The sequence below is a fragment of the Marmota marmota genome, unplaced genomic scaffold (genome assembly GCF_001458135.2).
Source record: "Marmota marmota marmota unplaced genomic scaffold, marMar, whole genome shotgun sequence".
NCBI lineage: Eukaryota > Metazoa > Chordata > Mammalia > Rodentia > Sciuridae > Marmota > Marmota marmota.
In genome coordinates, this window is record NW_026000164.1 from 16096273 (window position 1) to 16114438 (window position 18166).

Below are 18166 nucleotides of genomic sequence, written 5' to 3' on the forward strand. Positions count from 1 at the left end.
AGGCTGGCCTCAAATTTTCTATCCTCCTGCCTCAGACTTCAAAGTCACTGCAGTTATAGGCATGCACCATTATTCCCAGTAAACATGCACTACTTTGGGTTCACTAATGAGTAGAGATGTACCAAAAGGAAAAGGAAATATATTCTGCCCTATATTTCCCTTTCTTCTGCAAACCATTTAACTATCAGTTTAAAGGGTTAACTCATAAACATAAGTAACACAAGTAAGGGTTATCTCATGAACAAAGTAACACAATTAAGCCAGACCCAGCAGTGATCTCCATAGTTTAAAGTTAACTGATTAGGACATTTATTACAAATGCAAACTGCCACTTTTTTATAATTTTTTTATAATTTCACATAATTGTGTGAGTACAATCTTATCATATTCAGATTCTGTGTACACTCAAGGGAAGGAGGGATGAGGGCTCTTGAGGTTATTAGATTTCTGCTTATGATGGGATAGAGAATGGCTAGGGATCCCGTGAAGGCTGCATGGCCCACTGGGCTTGGCTATAAAAAGTAAAATGTCTGTGTCAAATGGATAAAGTCCTGGTACACTCCTCCAGGCTTATCAGGCAATTTGGGTTCTTTCATTGGGGCAACAAATGTCAATTGTGTGACTAAACTGCATGGAGCACGAATTCCATGCCAAAGTACAAGGAGCGCAGATGTAAGGTCATGGTGATGGGGAAGCTGCCAACACTGTAGACACAACTAAACACACTTCACATTGAATACAACACTTGAATCCAGGGAGCCAAAAGGAATACAGAAACAAATAGACTACTGAGAAAAGTGGGGCCTAATTATGTTTCAGATAATATCAAGAAATACTATGTTAGCTACTTGGATAATAAATTCAAAAATCAAGTTCTAATTTTTAAAATGTGCATAAAGCTGGGCGCAATGGCACACACCTGTAATCCCAGCAACTCAAGCGACCGAGGCAAGAGGATCATAAGTTCAAGGCCAGCCTTAGCAACTTAATGAGACCCTCAGCAACTTAGTGAGATCCCGTCTCCTAAGAAAAACAGATAAACAAACTGGGGATGTAGCTTAGTGGTAAAGTGCTCCTGGGTATAATCTCCAGTACCAAAAACAACAACAACAACAAATAGAACTATCACTGGACTCTGGTTTTAAATTGCTTCATATATATAATGTTCATACATCTTTATATACCTCCAAATAATCTCATGAATTATTTGTGGGGTTGTGTGCGTAAATAATAATGTGTAAAAATGTGGATGAAAAAATGCATCAGTTAAGGGTCCAGCCAGGACAGGAACTGCACTAATTTTAATTTTTTTTAATAGTACTAGGGATGAAACCAGGGCCTCACACATGCTAGGCAAGCACTCTATCACTGACCCACACCCCAGTCCAACACTGATTTTTGAACATTGGATATTAATTAAAATTGTCTGCACAAGGGAGGGAAGAACTGGGATGAGAGAGAGGATGAGTTAGCAATAGCAGAAAAGACACTGCCCCTAGGGATAGAGGACATAGAAGAAAGCAGTGTTTCCTAATCTCTGAAGCTGTGTCATGTGTTAGGAGATAGAATCATGGTGGAGGCTGCCAGGCAAGAGCTGGGACCACAAGAAAAATAGAGGAAATCTGACTTCTAATGGAGAGACCTCTCAAAGAGAAAACATTGGGCTTTTCCCTTCCCCCAGCCCTCTAATCTCCTAACAGTACACCCTATTTAAGCAATTCCAGAGGAAACCATCTAACTAGGAAGTCTGGAAATCCAGGTGTTGACCTCCTCTCCCCACCATCCTGCAGAATGGAAGAAGGTAAGACAAGGAAGCTGATCTGTAAGTAAGTAGGCATAGAACCAACAGAGGATGAGGTGACTCAGGAATTTGAGGATGGACATTAATTCTGAGGAGTCAAGGAAATGAGAAGAAGTGGTCCTCAACTTTACTAGTAACCACTTATTTCTTTATGCTTTCTTTTCATTTTTCAGCTGGAGGCTTGATTCAGTAGTACAGCACTTGCTTAGCATGCATGAGGCCCTGGGTTTGGTCCCCAAAGTCTCAAAAAAAAATTTTTTTTTAATTTGAAGTATGTCAGATGCTCACTATGTTATCGTCGGGACATTCTATATAACTGGAATATTTCATAAGGAAAAATACTATGGAACCAGGCCTACCAGCACATGCCTGAAATCCTAGGGACTTAGGAGGCTGAAGCAGGAGGAATGCAAGTTTGAGGTCAGCCTTGGAACTTAGTGAGATTCAGTCTCAAAACAAAAAGAGCTGGAGATGTAGCTCTTTGGTAGAGTGCCCCCTGAGTCCAATCCCCAGTGCTAGGGGTAAAAAGGAAACTTGGTTCAGCCACTTACTACCTGGGTTGCCTTGAGCCTCCATTTCATCTTCTGAAAAACTGGAATGATGAAAGTTGAATTCAGTGAGCTCACAGAGAGGAAAAGCACTTCAAGGTGTATGGGTGCACAGTGAACTTTCAGTACACGTTGATTACTTTCATTATTTTTTAATTATTTTTATTTTTGCATCCTCAATGGTAGCAGAGACCCTGTAGTTTAACAAACATTTGTTCAGATCAAATAAGTGGAAGAAATAGTCATTTGCTCATCTGAGTCATACTTCCCTGTATAAGTCTTTCCCTGGTTCAACATATGGATCTAAATAAAACCTTGCTTAGGGGGAGGGAGGAGAAGGAAAGAAGGTTCTGGGAAGGAGATTGAGCAACTAATGTTGCGTGCATGGACAATTAGAGCATTTAAAAAATCCCATTATGTACAATTATAATGCACTAATAAACTTTTTTTTAAATTTTGCCTAGATTCTGACAAGATCAAGCACAATATAATTTCATATAAATTTAGTTAAAATGGGCTTCAGGGAGAGCAAATTCCACTTCATGAAGAGAAAGAATCCACCAGGTGTCTCATCAGGAGATTCAGCTTCAGTAATCGGCATTAAAGGGGTAATCCGGCAAATTAGCCTGGCTGCAGAAACAAGCAGAGAGAATGTGTTCCACAAAAGCAGCAACTGTGCTCTAACAATCCATTCTTCTCTGGTGCTCCCTCAGCCACCTTCCCCCAAGACTCTGTGAGGACATAAGTAGGGAAGCTCATACCTTGACCTTCCTTCAAATCAGTGGGAGAGGTATTTAAGAAAAGCAGGCAGGCAAGTAAGTAGTGACCAGGGCACCAGAATGAAATCATAATTCAATGGCTTCCACCACGCCTGGCACCTTACAAGTGTTGTCAATTCATTCTCACAACACTGAGAGTTGGGAATAACAGTGGAATTGATGCTTGACTTAACAACACAGGTAAAGGACTTAGGATCCCCGGTACATTCTGAGCCAACATTCCATAGATGTCTGCTGTAATTACTACTACCCTCCCTCCGTATTTTGTAGATACAGAAGCCAACTTGATGAAGTTACCACACAGCTGGTAAGTAAATGGTGGGGCTGGGACGAGAAGCCAGGTAGGTTTACTCCTGAATCCTCCAGTCCAACTCTGTATTTGACATTCCCTCTTGGATGTCTAATGGCATCATAAACATGTTAGGTCAAATCCTGCCAGCCCTCGGTCCAAAATCCTCCAATGGTTTCTCAGCTCAGAGCTAAAATGAAAGTCCCTCTCATGGTTTACGCCCTCTGTGTATGCTCTGAGCCTGGACACCTCTCTCCAGCCTCATCCCTTCTACTCTTCCTGTCATCCATTCCACTCCAGCCTCACTGCCCTCTTTATTCAAATGCTCCAAACACATTCTCACCTCAAGGCCCTTGAAATTGCTGCTTTCACTGCCCAAAATGCTCTTCTTCCCAAAATCCACATGGCTTATTTTTTACTTTCTTCAGGTTTCTGCTCAACTGTCACCTTATCAGCAAAACCTTCCCTCACCTACTCAATATTAAGTACCAACCTCCCCAGGACCCACCTCTTCCTATCCCCTTTACCCTTCTTTATTTTCCTGTACAATTTGTTACTATCTGACATATCTATTTTGAGTTACTTTTGTTCTCCCTAACTACTGTGGCAGCAGGAACTTTGTACAAAGTGTGATCTCCCAAACACCTAGAAAATGCCTGGCACATTGTAGATGACCAGTAAACTGCTGAGTGAATGAATGAATGGAAACTTCTGCCTCCTACAGAGCAATGACACCTCTTCTCTTGAAATTCTAGCTCTACATTCAAAAGTTCAGACAATGAGCAGCAATTAGAAATATGTCTTTCCAGAATGATTCCCCAGGACTCCAATAGTATTCAAAAACAACAAGAAAATAGTACTAAAAGACAAATATAGATGCGGCTGCCTTCCAATCTTTCCAGCTAATCCTCTACCTCTTCAAAACAAGCAACAACAAACAAAACCCCATGATCCTCCTTATTAACCCGCTGACACTTACTCAGCCAGGACACCGATCCTCCAGTTTCTGTTGAAGCTGAGTAAGGTCGCCATCTCCTCATCACTCAATTTGAAGTCAAAGACCTGGAAAGGCAAGAATTCCAAAACATCCTTGGCAAGACAATTCCTGGGATTTGAGATCTTCAGTTATTTTAGCAGGGAGTAAGCTCATATCTGTAGCACAAACTGGCCACAGGAGTCCAGATGTCCTTTGTATGTCAAGTGGATATAAATTTTTCTCTAAATTGGGTCCCACACAAAGACTGTAGTATTTAGCTAGATGTGGTGGTATGTGCCATAATTCTAGCCACTTGGGAGACTGAGACAGGAGGAAACCAAGTTTAAAGTCAGCCTGGGCAATTTAGCAAGACCCCCCTCTTAAAAAAGTGAGGGAGGTTGGTGATATAGCTCAGTGATAAAGTGTCCTTGGCTTAGATCCCCAATATCTTTTCCTGCCCCCCCATTTCTCCCCTCCCCCCCACCAGACTCTGCAGTATTTATAGGGTGTAGTGTGCCCAAAGGAGGGATACCAGACTTGTAGGTATTAAACCTCAGTTTATACAGCATCCTGTTCACATAGGTTCTTCTAGAAGGATAGCTCTTCAAGTACAGTCCATCTCTCATCTGCTGCTAGGAGGTCTCTTGTGTGGCCCATGACCTGATTGCTCAAGGACAACTAGGAACCTTCTCAGTGTGCTCAGATCTGACAGGGATTCTCCTGTCACTGCCCTAGCACATCCTGTGATCATTTCTCTCAGCTCTGAGGCCAGATTCCTTACCTAAGAGTGTAGAAGATGGCAGGAGCCACTAATACACAGGGATGAGATGAAAAACCTGGAGAGAGAGTCTCCCTTGCCACCTCCTCCACTGGGGAATACCAGATGATCAGATAGGATCTCACCTGAAAGTTCTCAAGAATACGTTCTGGGGTCACAGACTTGGGGATCACCACCACATTCCTCTGGATATGGAACCGGATCAGAACCTGTGAAGAAAGAGGACTTCATATTTCTATTTGTCCACAAGGACCCCCCTCTCCCAGAAAAAGGAAAAATAAAATATCTCTGTAGCTCACTGAGGCTTTAGCTACAACAGTGAATGTTGGGCCAAGTGCTTAACTATTAGAGACACTGGCCAGTTCTCCCCTTCCCTCCCTAACTAGCAGGTTATGGGAAAACCCTATGGTTTTCCTTGTTTAGAAATGAAGGTGTCCTTGGAGGTCATAAGGCTGAGATGTGGTACAGATGGCATATGAACCCAAAACCATTCTCTGTGGTTCAGCTAGACAACTTGGTAGGAAGCCAATAGACAGAGGCCACACTTGTGTTAGAGTTTGGACCTGGAATACCCCCAAAGGCTCATTGAAGGCTTGGTCCCCAAGTGTGGCACTATTTGGAGGTGGTGGAAACTTCAGAGAGCTGTGAACATAGTTGGAAGAGGTAGGTCACTGGCCTTTGTTTGAAGGGTCTCCCTCTCTCTTTCTCTCCCTCTCTCTCACTCCCCCCTCCCTCTCTCTCATTCCTCCTGCACCTTTCCTCCTTGAGTGCTATGATGTAAGCACCTTTGCTCCACCACACATGGCCCATACATGGCTCACCAAGGCCCAAAGTGATGGGGCCAAATGACCACAGACTGAAATATTGAAACCCTGAGCCAAAATAAATCTTTTCTCCTTTCTGTTGATTTTCTAAACAACAGAAAGCTGACTAATAAACCTTGTTTCATTGATACCCACTGTATTTCCTGGGGGTCCTAACAAGACTTCCAAGAAGGCACATGAGTGTGCTTTACTTCCTGTTTTCCTCCCCTCTAATGAGTCAAATGAAGACAATAAAAGGAATAAAACAGAAGACTGTAGAATAAATGGATTGCTGGATAAAGATAAAGAGCAAAAACCCCACATTGTACCTGGGCTGGGGATTTTTTGTGCCTTGCAGCAATCTCCTTGATCTTAGGGTCCTCCAATAGTGAAGGGTCTTCTGGTTTAGCCCTAGAGGCAGAAAGTTAGCTGTTATGAATAATCACCATGGTTACCAAATGCATAAGCACATCACTCCAATGTCAATCTCGAGGCTGGGCATCAGAGCCTTCTCCATTTGGGACACCAACAGGAGAAACCCAGAAGCTCTGTGTCTTTCCCATGAGCTAGTCCATCCACGGGCTCTGGAGCCTCAGCATTTCACCAAGGCTGGTCTAGCACTGGAGTATTCTCAGAGGGTCAGAAGTGTTGCACTTTCTTTTTAAACTCCCATTCTTTCCCACCATAATCCCATTTGGAGGGGTTAAGCACATTGCCTTAGACACATTTTTCTTTCTGGTGACTTACAGATTCATACCAAACTCAACCAGTTATAAAGTAATATTTTAAGAGTACTAAGACAAAGACCCACCACTCAGAAGCCTCACCAAGGTCTATCTGGAGAGCCCAGGGGGCTGTAGGCTGTGACAGTGATGCCCTTAGAATGGCAATATTGGGTCAGTTTCTCCTGGGTGAGGTATGGGTGACACTCCACCTGCAAGTATGAACAATCTCCATCATTAGGAAAGTTTGCTTGCATTTTGAATGGTTCACAGAAAGTTGTACACACAACATATTGACAGACTTACTAAACCAGACCCTGAGATCTGTCTCCCACCACCCTGAAAGCATCATTACCACTGATCCCTGAGACTAGACTCAGTATATAGCATTGGATTTGCCTCCTAATGTTAAGAAGTCATAGGGCAGGACCCTTTCATTGACTAGAATCTACCTGGTTAGTCACTGGTTTATATTTGAGTCCAGGCTTATTCAAGATCTTTTCAATCTGGAAGTGGTTGAAGTTGGAGACACCAAGAGCTTTCACCAACCCCTCATCCACCAGCTCCTCCATGACCTGCAATGAAAAGGGTTAGTGAATATATATGACAAAGTTGACCTATCGAATTAATGCACTCAATTTAATGCAAAAACGAATGCTGAAATCTCAGGCTATTTTGTGAGTCTTGCCAAAATTTTCATTTTGAGCCCATTCACATAAAACACTATATTGTTCATTATATCATTAAACCTGAAAACTTCCTCAAACAGAATGTGTCTTGTGGCAAGAAAATAAATATGTTGATATTTTTCTAAGTTAACTAGATTTCAAATTTCTTTTTATGGCCACAATTTTGTCATTAGCAAAGAGAAAATAGTATCTATTCTTGAAGTTTCAGGCTTAATAAGTATATTTTAGTGACTATGTCAAACAAGTATTTATGTGGTTGGATAATGCCTTGAAAGGTCATTAAAGAAAAATACAATACTTATAATCCCAATGACTCCAGAAGCTGAGGCAGGAGGTTTGCAGGTTCAAGGCCAGCCTCAGCAGTTTAGCAGGATCCTGAGCAACTTAGCAAGACCCTGTCTAAAAGTAAAAAAAATAAAAGGTCTGGGCATGGTGGCGCATACCTGTAACCCCAGCAGCTCAGGAAGCTGACATAGGAGGATCCCAAATTCAAAGCCAGCCTTAGCAACTTAGCAAGGCCCTAGGCAACTTAGCAAGACCCTGTCTCTAAATAAAATGCAGAAAAGGGCTGGTGATATGGCTCAGTGGTTAAACAACCCTGGGTTGAATCCCCAGTACCATAAATAAATAAATAAATAAATAAATAAATAAATAAATAAACAAACAAACAAATAAATAAAGGACTAGGGATGTAGCTAAGTAGTAAAGTGCCCCTGGGTTCCAGCTCACAGCTTGTACATTCATGGTGTTCTTCCACTTGGTACAGAGATTTATATTTAATTATAGAAGAAGGTTTGGATATTATGACAAATTGACATCTTCCTAAGACTTTCCCCAAAGTATCTGATTTACTTCTATATATAGTCTCACGCTTCTTAGATACTATTATATGTTTTTTGGTACTGGGTAAAGCTCAGGAGTAGTTAATCACCGAGCAACATCCCCAGCCCTTTTTATTTTATTTTGAGACAGAGTCTCACTAAGTTGCTTATGGCCTCACTAAATTGCTAAGGCTGGCTTCCAATTTGCAATCCTCCTTCCTCAACCTCCTGAGTCACGTTATTAACAGGCATGTCCAGCCCTGCGATATGAGATTTTCAATAATTTGGTATGGCTCTTAATTATATAAAGCATTGCTTCTTTTATCATTTTGACTTGCAGAAATGAACTATAAATGGCATATCCCTGCTGAGAAAATCCAATGGCAATACTACAGGTGGCAACAACCAATAGTTTTGGGGTTTTTTTTTTTCTTTTTCTTTTCATGTACAACTCAGAGAGGTTGAGGACAGTCTTTAAAACCCACCCATAGAAATTCAGATAGTTTCTTCCCATACTTCCAAGTAACAAGCTTTCTGCTGTTAGCAGGCAAATTTAATGATTTGCTTGCCAAAGATAATTCCTTTCAAGTGTATTTCCAGGATTGCCAACCTTGTCATTATAAAGTGATGATTTTCCTGCTTCATTATCCTTTTCCTGATATCACATCATTTTTGCTATCTAAATTTTCTTATTGCTGGTTGCTGAGGTTCAAAGCAAGAAAGCTGTGCTCATGGGTAAACATTTCTGAACAAACTTAGTGAGACTCTGTCTCAAAATAAAATAAAAACTTTACATTTAATTTATCATATCAATTCCAGGCTAGGACAGTTTTAACCTATTTTAAGTGGTAAAAAACAACACAAACTAAGGAAATGTGTCCCACTCAGATGATAGAACAATATGATCCCTGAAACCCTTTGTCACTATTCATTTATGACTTGTTCATTCACTTGTTCTCTGCTGGCATTTGCAAGAGCACATGATCGTTTCAAAAAAAAAAAAAAAAAAAAAAAACTTCAGAAAACCTTTCATGCCTTAATTTAATTTTAGACACAAATTATGTGAATGAGGTCATTATTGGATCTAGGAAGTGGGGCACTCCTTTTCCCTTATGTTTGAATGATATGTGTTCACTTTTTACCAAGCACTCTGCTAAAGACCAATGCAGTTGAACTTCTTAGTCAGACAGACCTGAGTCCTGAGTCAACCCCAGCTCTGCCACATACTTGCTCCATGACCCGACAAGTTAACAACTTTTCTAGATCTTAATCATATAATTTGTAAGTGGGAAAAATAACTCTCCCTAGTAACACTCCCTCTTATGGTTAGATGATTAAATTGACCATGATTAAAGTTCCTAGCATGTTGGCTACCTTAATCTTTACCATATCTTGCGGACATGTATCAGTTACACACACACACACACACACACACACACACACACACACAGATTAAACCCAGGGGTGCTTTACCACTGAGCTACATCCCCAGTCCTTTTTATTTTATTTAATTAAGGAATTTATTTATTTATTGGTACTGGGAATTGAACCCAGGGGCTCTTGACCACTGATCCACATCCCAAGCTCTGTTTTATTTTTTATTTTGCAACAGGGTCTCTCTAAATTGCTTAGGGTCTTGCTAATTTTCTGAGGCTAGCCTTGAACTTGCCATCATCCTGCCTTAACCTCCTGAGTTGCGGGGATTACAGGAGTGTGCCACTGCACCCACCTATCTATAGTATTTTTAAAAAATAAGAAACTGAATATTTCAGGAGTTAAATAACTGATCCAAGGTTACTCAGCTAACACGTACAAACTCAAGTCAAAATGCCTTTTTAAAATTTCCTCCCATGGCTTTGGAATAGCACGTGTATCCCCCAAATTAGGGTACATTATATCTATAATCTCATTTGAGAACACAGTTTTAGCCTTGAAAATGTAAATCATGTCAGATGGATTCTGAGTCCAAAGGTGATAAGGAAGGAGTGAGAAAAACTGGAGGATAACAGTGGTGGAGTTAGACATAACGCAGCAGGGCTCCTTCATGGAGTCTCATCCATGACCGAGGGAAATTTTTTTTCTCCCAACACACTTAGAAGAAACTAGAACCTACCTCCCAGGCATCCAAGAATGTTTCTTTACTGATGAGGTTGTTGCCTTTATCATCTTTGGGGAATAAGTCCTTCCCAGCCTGTAAAAGGAGAATAAAAAGCTTATTGTAATGTGCATCTGGATATGTGGTCCTGTTGAACAAGGTTTTCAGATCCTGATTTCTACTTCTTTTGGCGGGGGTGGGGTGGGCAGGGTACTGGAGTACTCGGGGGCCCTCAATCACTGAGCCACATCCCCAGCCCTATTTTGTATTTTATTTAGAGACAGGGTCTTACTGAGTTGCTTAGCATCTCACTTTTGTGGAGACTGACTTTGAACTCATGATCTTCCCACCTCAGCCTCTTGAGCCACTGGGATTACAGGCATGCACCACTGTGCCTGGCTCTGATTCCCATTCTTATACCCACATCTGCACACTATTTTTATCAAACGCTGGAGAACACACTTGTAGATAGTGAGTTTCAATAAAAACTCCATATCAATCTATTGTGGCATGGAAACTCTTACATTTTTATAAACTACTGGATTGATTTTACAATCCATCACTAGAATATTCTAGAAGCCATCATTATCACCGTGGACATTAACTTTATATTATCAGACCCCAAATAAACTTGGAGGTAAACATTAATTTCAAGGTCAATAAACAAGGGTTGGATCTCAAGGTATGGTTTTCCTAGGGAAGAGGTTAACTCACTTCTGTCCTCACAGCCTCTAGGAGCCTGGGTGGCATACCACATCACCTAGCTGACCATGAGGGAAGAGGCTGGGAATTCATGTCCCTCTCACCTCCAGGAGCAGGCAGAAGTAGAGTCTGTTTCTTTAGTGAGAAATGGCTACCTTTCAGTATCACCATGCTTGGGCTTTTCTCCAAGATGCCACTCCCAGGGTGTGCTTTGATTAACAGGAGTGTTGAGCCCTGAGATAATGTTATGCAAGAGTATCCCAAGAGTTCTCCTGGGGGGGGTGGCACACAATCAAGACAAAGGCCACATGGCAGTGGCAGCTTATTCGAGTTGCCAGAAGTCACTGTCTCTCTCAGATGCAACCGCAAGAAAACTTAGGCACGTGCCTACCTCAGTGGCCACGTGTCATCTAGGCCTCTCTTCCAAACCAGCACCTTCCTGCTCTGCACAAGAACTCCTGTCCACTGGATACCCCCATCCTGGCACAGTTATTTTCTGGCATCTGTCTGCTCAGGAATAGTTCAAACCTGAAATCCCTGGGGCCAATGAATAAGATAGACATCCAAATAGTCCAGTTTCAGATCCTTGAGGGTCTTCCGACAGGCTTCCTTCACAAGCTTCCTCTCAAAGAAGGTGCACCACAACTGCAGGGGGAGACAGCAAGGCCTTAGGACTGGAGAGAGAGGGGCTGTACCACACTCACTCTCCCTGCTTTGTGATTTGCATGATCCATCCTGAGAACAGGTCGTTTATAACTAAGGTGGTTAAGATAGTGACCCAGCACACAAAGTCCTCAGCCAAGGCTGTATTTCCTGAGATGAGCGCAATTTATTTATTTTTGGTAGTGGAGATTGAACCCAGGGATGCTGTACCACTGAGCTACCCAGCCCTTTTTATACTTTATTTTGAGATAGGATCTGGCTAAACTGATGAGGCTGGCCTTGAATTTGTGATCCTTCTGCTTCAGCCTCCTAAGTCTCTGGAATTTCGGGCCTAGACACTGTGATATCAGGCCAATTTATTTTTTCACACTCTCAACATTCTATCTGTTTCTAACATTGGTTAAAATATTTGGCCACTAATTAAATATTTTTGTACCTGTGTTATTCCCTTCCTTGGCTCTCAGCTCTCTGAGGGTAGGAATTGTGATTAGCTTTTACATTTCAAGCACATGTCCCCTTTTTCTATATACCGTATCTTCATCTATTAGGCTCCAACTGATGATTTGATAAGGAATTCTTTCAGATGGGGCCCTGCCTACAGCTAATCTATTTATCCTACCAGATGCATTTTCCAAGGACCTGGAACTACAGATTTTTTAGCAAATTGCTTATCCAGCAGGTTTCAACTCCTTCGTGTAACAATTATCCCTTTCCTTCTTTGTTGTACACTTTATAACACAGTTTTTACTGGCTTGAAATAAAAAGAAATCTCTAAATGATAATAAAAAATGCTCCCACCGTTTTCCAAAACCCCCTGACTAAGAACCTCAGTGCAACATCCATTGAGACCACAGTGCTGAAGGTCTGGCGTCAGGATCCATCACTGTTTGCACCCTTAGCTTCTGATCGTCACTGGGCAGAGGGATCCCATTGATAGAAAACAGGGAAGACGAGGGCACTGGGGCCAGCCCCACTCAGGTGTATGGGACTACAGCAGTATCTTTCACATGTCAGTACTCGTGCGGATGTTTGTATTGAGGGACATACTAAAGGCCCACATGAAGAGAGCTGGGGTTGACATGGACATAGAGGAAAGGCTGGGAGGGTTCTTGGCACTGACCACATCCACATACTTCTGCCTGCGTTGAAGTCCAGTCCTCCCACCAAATGGGCCATACGTACCTTGCTCACAATAAAGAGGTCCTCCCGCTTCACCACCTTCTCTTGGATCTTCTCTTGGATGGCTTCTCCCACCTCATTCTCATTCTGATAGACGTAGGCACAGTCTATGTGGCGATATCCTGCATCAATGGCCACCTTCACGGCTTCTTTGACTTTGTTTGGGGGAGACTAAAAAGAAAAGGCCATCAGTTACTTTTCCTCCAAATCTAGGTCCCATTTGCCAGGGGATAACAGGGAATAAAACACACTTTGGAAAACTTTTCAAAAGAAAAAAAATTAATTAATTTTATGATTGTGACCTGGAGCCCTATCCTACCTAAAAGTCAATTCCTCTATAATTCAGGTAAGTCCTGAAGTATCTCCAGTTGCTAGAAAATATGGATAGCTTCCACTTCAGTGCTCTCAAAGCCAGGCTGAAAACTAGACCTGAAGTAACTCAGGAGGTCAGGTGTGATGGTGTACACATGTAATCCCAGTGAGCCAGGAGGTGACCCAGGAGGCAGAGGCAGGAAGATCACAAGTTCAAGGCTAGCCTCAGCAACTTAGCAAGACCTTGTCTCAAAATAAAATGTCAAAATGGCTGGGGATATAGACCGGTGGTAGAACGACCTGAGTATAAAAAAAAAAGAGAGAGAGACACAGAGGAATGACTCAGCAAGATGAGCCATGAGGAAAGAAAGGTTCCAAAGATGGATCTTGGAAACTAGCTAGGGTGATGTCAGCATTGAGGGAAATGGTAAAAAAAAAAAAAAAAAAGGGGGGGCAGAGTTAGAAGATGATAAAATTCCAAGAGAGGCCGGTGAATCTGCTTCCTGAGGCACTGGGATGTGCCTTTGGCATTTTGCCTGCTGACAATAACACAGCCAGAGTGGGACCTGCGCTCCTGACTCTGTGATGACCGAGGCTGTCTGTGATCCCAGTACTTCTCAGAGCTTAATGAGCATGACAACCACTGGAGATCTCAGCAAAGCAAATATTGATTCTGTAGCCTGGGTTGGGTCTGAGTTGTTTTGTTTTGTTAAGTTACTGGGTATTGAACTCAGGGCGCTCTACCACTGTACTACACCCCGAGCCCCCCTTATTATAGAGCTCTGGATCCTCTCAATCACTCAGCCATCACCAAACCCAAGGCCAAGAAATGCTGAGCCCCTCTCTCCATGTCCCAGAACTAAGCAGTGTTTCAGAAGAAAAAGACTGCTGAGAGTAGCTGCCGTGTTCTCTTTTTCTTTCTTTCTTCGGCTCTTTCTTTTTTTAGTAAGTCCAACTTGTGCTGGAAACTTGATACTTGCTAGTGAAGCACTCACCCTGCCAAGAAAAGCCAGTCTGTAACTTTCCAGCCTCCATCGGCCCAGAGAAATTCAGCTCTAGGGCTGAATTTCACCTCTTTAAACCCCTGTCCCAACTGACAACAGAGAAAGTATTCAGACAACCCCGGAGGGAAGCAGGCCTCCTAAAATTTGCATATTTACCTTCCAGGTGCCCAGACCCAAAATGGGCATCTTGGCTTTGGTGCTGAGCTCCACGAAGGTGGCCATGGTTGGTGCAGAAATGGCTTTGAGAGAGCAAATAGATGTCTGGCGTCCTGGTAATGAGGCTCACAGATGCTTTAAATCCTGGTTAGGGAGGCTGGCCCTGGCCCAAGGGAAGGAGCCAGAGCCAAGGGCAGACACTAAAACAGGAAGTTCATTTGTAAAATTAATTGCTGGTGCTGGGGACAAACTTCAGAGGCAGAGTGTGTGCCTGGGTTTGCATGTAGTCCTAGGAAAAAAAGAATTCTTTTTATTTATCATTTTATTTATTTATATTGGTACTAGGGATTGAACCCAGAGGCGTTTAACCACTGAGCCACATCCCCAGTCCTTTTCATTTGAGACAGGATCTCCCTTAATTGCTTAGGAACTCGATAAGTTGCTGAGACTGGCTTTGAACTTGCGATTCTCAGCCTCCATAGTGGCTGGGATTACAGGAGAGTGCCACGATGCCTGGCAAAAGAAAAAATTCTTGTAGTAAACCTGATTGCTGTAAATTAAAGATTAACAACTCCTGAAAAATGTTCCTATTTAAAAAAAAAAAGTTATGAATGACTTTGTGACTGACACTTAAGGGTTTGTTAACCCTTAAGTGTCACACACAATGGAAGATTCTCCAAAGATCTATTCGGGGATGGACATAGTACTTTGAGGCAAGGGAGAGTTTCTCTCTCTCTCTGGTACTGAGAATTTAATCCAGGGGCACTCAACCCCGGAACCACATCCCTATCCTGTTTCTATATTTTATTTAAAGACAGGGTCTCACTGAGTTGCTTAGGGCCTCACTAAATTGCTGATTAGGCAATTTCTTTTAGAAATACATTTACATTTATCCAAGTGTAAAAAGTAACCTAAGGTTTAGGTTTGGTTAAAAAACAATTAATGGTATAACTAAATCCCTAATAAAATTTGTTATCCTTACAAGTCTAAACTACCATTACAGACAACTTTAGTTTGGAGAACACCAGCTTGATAAAATGCTTCTTTAAACCTTTTTCTTTAAAGACTTGTATACCTGGAAGATATGAGCATATTTAATATGCAAAGAAGAGTATAGTGTCATAATTATATTTATGTTTTATATTAACCAAGTCTAGATCTTAAAGAAAAATTTAGACTTTGTAATATAGTACAATACCCTAAAATATCAGTTGCTGTTTAACCAGTTGAACAAACCTAATTTCTTAAGACTAGTTGTTCTAGAAAATAAAACTTAATAGACACAATGTTAAGAGTAGATTAATGTTTTAAGAAATCCTTGTCATTTTAAATTACAGATTAAAATGATTTATATTAATACATTAATATTGGATGTACATAATTAGTACATTAATATTTGACTTTAGGGAACAAACTGAATAGTTTTAACTGATCATATTACTTATTTTTAACCAACTTAGTGTAAGGATGGCCTTAGGCCTTAGCCTAAGCAATTCCATTTTAAAAACTCCACTTTGAAACCTGCAGCCTCACGAGGCACAACTACAGAGTCCTCCAGTATGACCCTCAGGCACAAACAAGTCACTTTTCCCCACCCTGACAAACTCTGAGTGAAGTCTCTGGCATTGCTCTTGCCCTGATAAAGAGCGAGAAGCAAGAAAATCAGGTTGTGGACCAGGAGACCAGATGATTTAACCTCAGAACGAATGACGTCACTGAGAAATCCGGTAGCAGCTGATAGGGATTGAAAGGGTAGTCAGAAGCCCCCAAATTTAGTGTAAATGATGGAGCAAATGAATAGACATTCAGCCAGCCAACACTGATGCACACAAGTCTGAGAGCCTGATGAGCACCTGGAGTGACATCCCAACTCTTCTCATCTGCCTGATCTCTGTGTTATTCGCACCGCTCTCAAACTCTCTTGACCCTATGTGAGAAAAGGACTTCTCTCTATGACCACCTCCTCAGCCAGCTGTCAGCTCCACCCCAGGAGAAGCCTATCTTGGTTCCTGATCTGATCACCACAGTCTGAGTGTGTGTGCATCTGCTGGACCCTAAGGCTTGAGACTTTAGACCTGGCACTTGAGCTTAGCATGCAGAGGGAATGTCTGTCACGAGCCTGTCATGATTAAGCATGTTTGCAGTGCTTAGAATTAATCTAGAATTGTTTGCTGTGAATTGATTATATCTATCGCAGTGCCTAGCATTAAGGATTGTCATTTTCTTGAATCCTTAGAGTGGAATTGTAATCAGTGATTTGAGTGAATAAAGCATTGAAAAGGGCAGAACCGTGTGAACATTCTTTATTTCTCCCCCTTGACTGCATAAATCACACTTTTTGCCCATCACAACACTTAGTTACACACAAATCTTTTAAAACTTACTCTTTATTTATATAGATCGTTTTGTCACTTAATTAGACCCTCTGTTGTTTACTTAGATGCATTATAACTTTGCCACATGAAGACTTTCTTACCCAGAAAATTTTATATTTAGAATCTTTAAACTTTTTTCCTATCATTTGACCCCCTTTTTAAAATTTACACTCTGAAGCAACCCTTGTAAATTTCTGAATTTAGACAAATTACTCTATTTGAAACCTGCAGGAGAAATTCTTTATGCTATTTACAGTACTCTATTTGAAACACAATTATAGAATTATACCTTTTGGGACATTTAACTCTTAATAACCATGTTTTTAGTAATGACATAGAGCAATTTTTACCAATTTATGAAAACACCAGTAATGTTTAAGTATGTTAATTTATAGAATTGAAGGAGTTAAGAGTACTTGATGTTATATTTAACAGTTAGTGCTTTCATTCTGTAAACCAATTAGATATCTCTAACAAACACATCCATGAGCAATCCCACATATGTCAAATCTGATTTACTTATTTTTAAAACCAAGACATCAGACAAGTGTATTGAATAGCATCAGCCATCTCTTTCTTGATGAAGAAAAATCCTAGAAACAATGGATATTAGACATTTTATAGACATTAACATTTTATTAATTGTTTGACACGTGAACCAAAGGTATTTGGATCACTTGTACACCTTTGGGCTTTACAATCAAGCACTAGACACACCCCCAGAGGAGAGCCCCTGATACACTTCTAAAGATTTACAATTAGGCGCTAGGAACCTCCACGGCTTTACAATCTTACAATCGACTCAAATGGAAAGAATAAACGAGGTACCTCCCAACATATGCAGATCTGTCCTCCTTTAAAGCCACTGGATTACAGATGTGAGTTATATCAGAGCTTCTATAGGTGGGCTCCAGTTGGTCACCACAGGAGGTCCAGACCCTCACAAAGCAGAGATCTCCCACAACTAGAGAGGGGAGGGCGCCTCTCTGCGTCAGAGGATCTGGGACACTTGTGTGCCAGAGAGCCACAGCCTTGACTGCAGTGATCATCTTGCTGGGGCCTCCAAAATGTTATGGCGAGATTGGGATAAATCACCAAGTCAATCTTACAGCAGGAGACAGAACCATCTTTATTCACCAGCTGGAGGGCCAAGGAGCAGACTGCAAGTCTATACCCTTCAACTCCCCGCAAGTCTGAGAGCGCACCTTTATAGTCCCAAATCACATTAATCATAAGGGGCTGTTGCTATGATTCAAAGCCATAAACAAACATCATGAGACCTAAAATCAGAAGTAGAAGGTGAAGTGAGTCAAAACGACCTTAGTTGGGTACAAGTTAAAGAATGGTTAACATCTAGATAATCATTCTTTGACAGGGTACACTGTCCAAGAAAAACAGGAACCAAAAAGAGAACAATTTTGCATTGTGTAAGAACAGAAATATTTGCATTTATAAGCAGGGTGTGCTAAGCAGG

At 41.5% G+C, this 18166-nt stretch overlaps 1 protein-coding gene across 1 annotated transcript; it reads right to left on the reverse strand.

The window, feature by feature from the left end:
• Window positions 1-2485: 2485 nt before the first annotated feature.
• Window positions 2486-14591, reverse strand: Akr1b10 (aldo-keto reductase family 1 member B10). Its single transcript, XM_015493817.2, has 10 exons — window positions 14318-14591; window positions 12849-13016; window positions 11532-11648; window positions 10320-10397; window positions 7149-7271; window positions 6802-6908; window positions 6304-6385; window positions 5297-5380; window positions 4397-4479; window positions 2486-2979 (listed from the first exon to the last, which is right to left on the reverse strand). The coding sequence occupies exons 1-10, from the start codon at window positions 14381-14383 to the stop codon at window positions 2937-2939; spliced, it is 951 nt and encodes a 316-aa protein (XP_015349303.1). The 5' UTR covers window positions 14384-14591; the 3' UTR covers window positions 2486-2936.
• Window positions 14592-18166: the final 3575 nt, after the last annotated feature.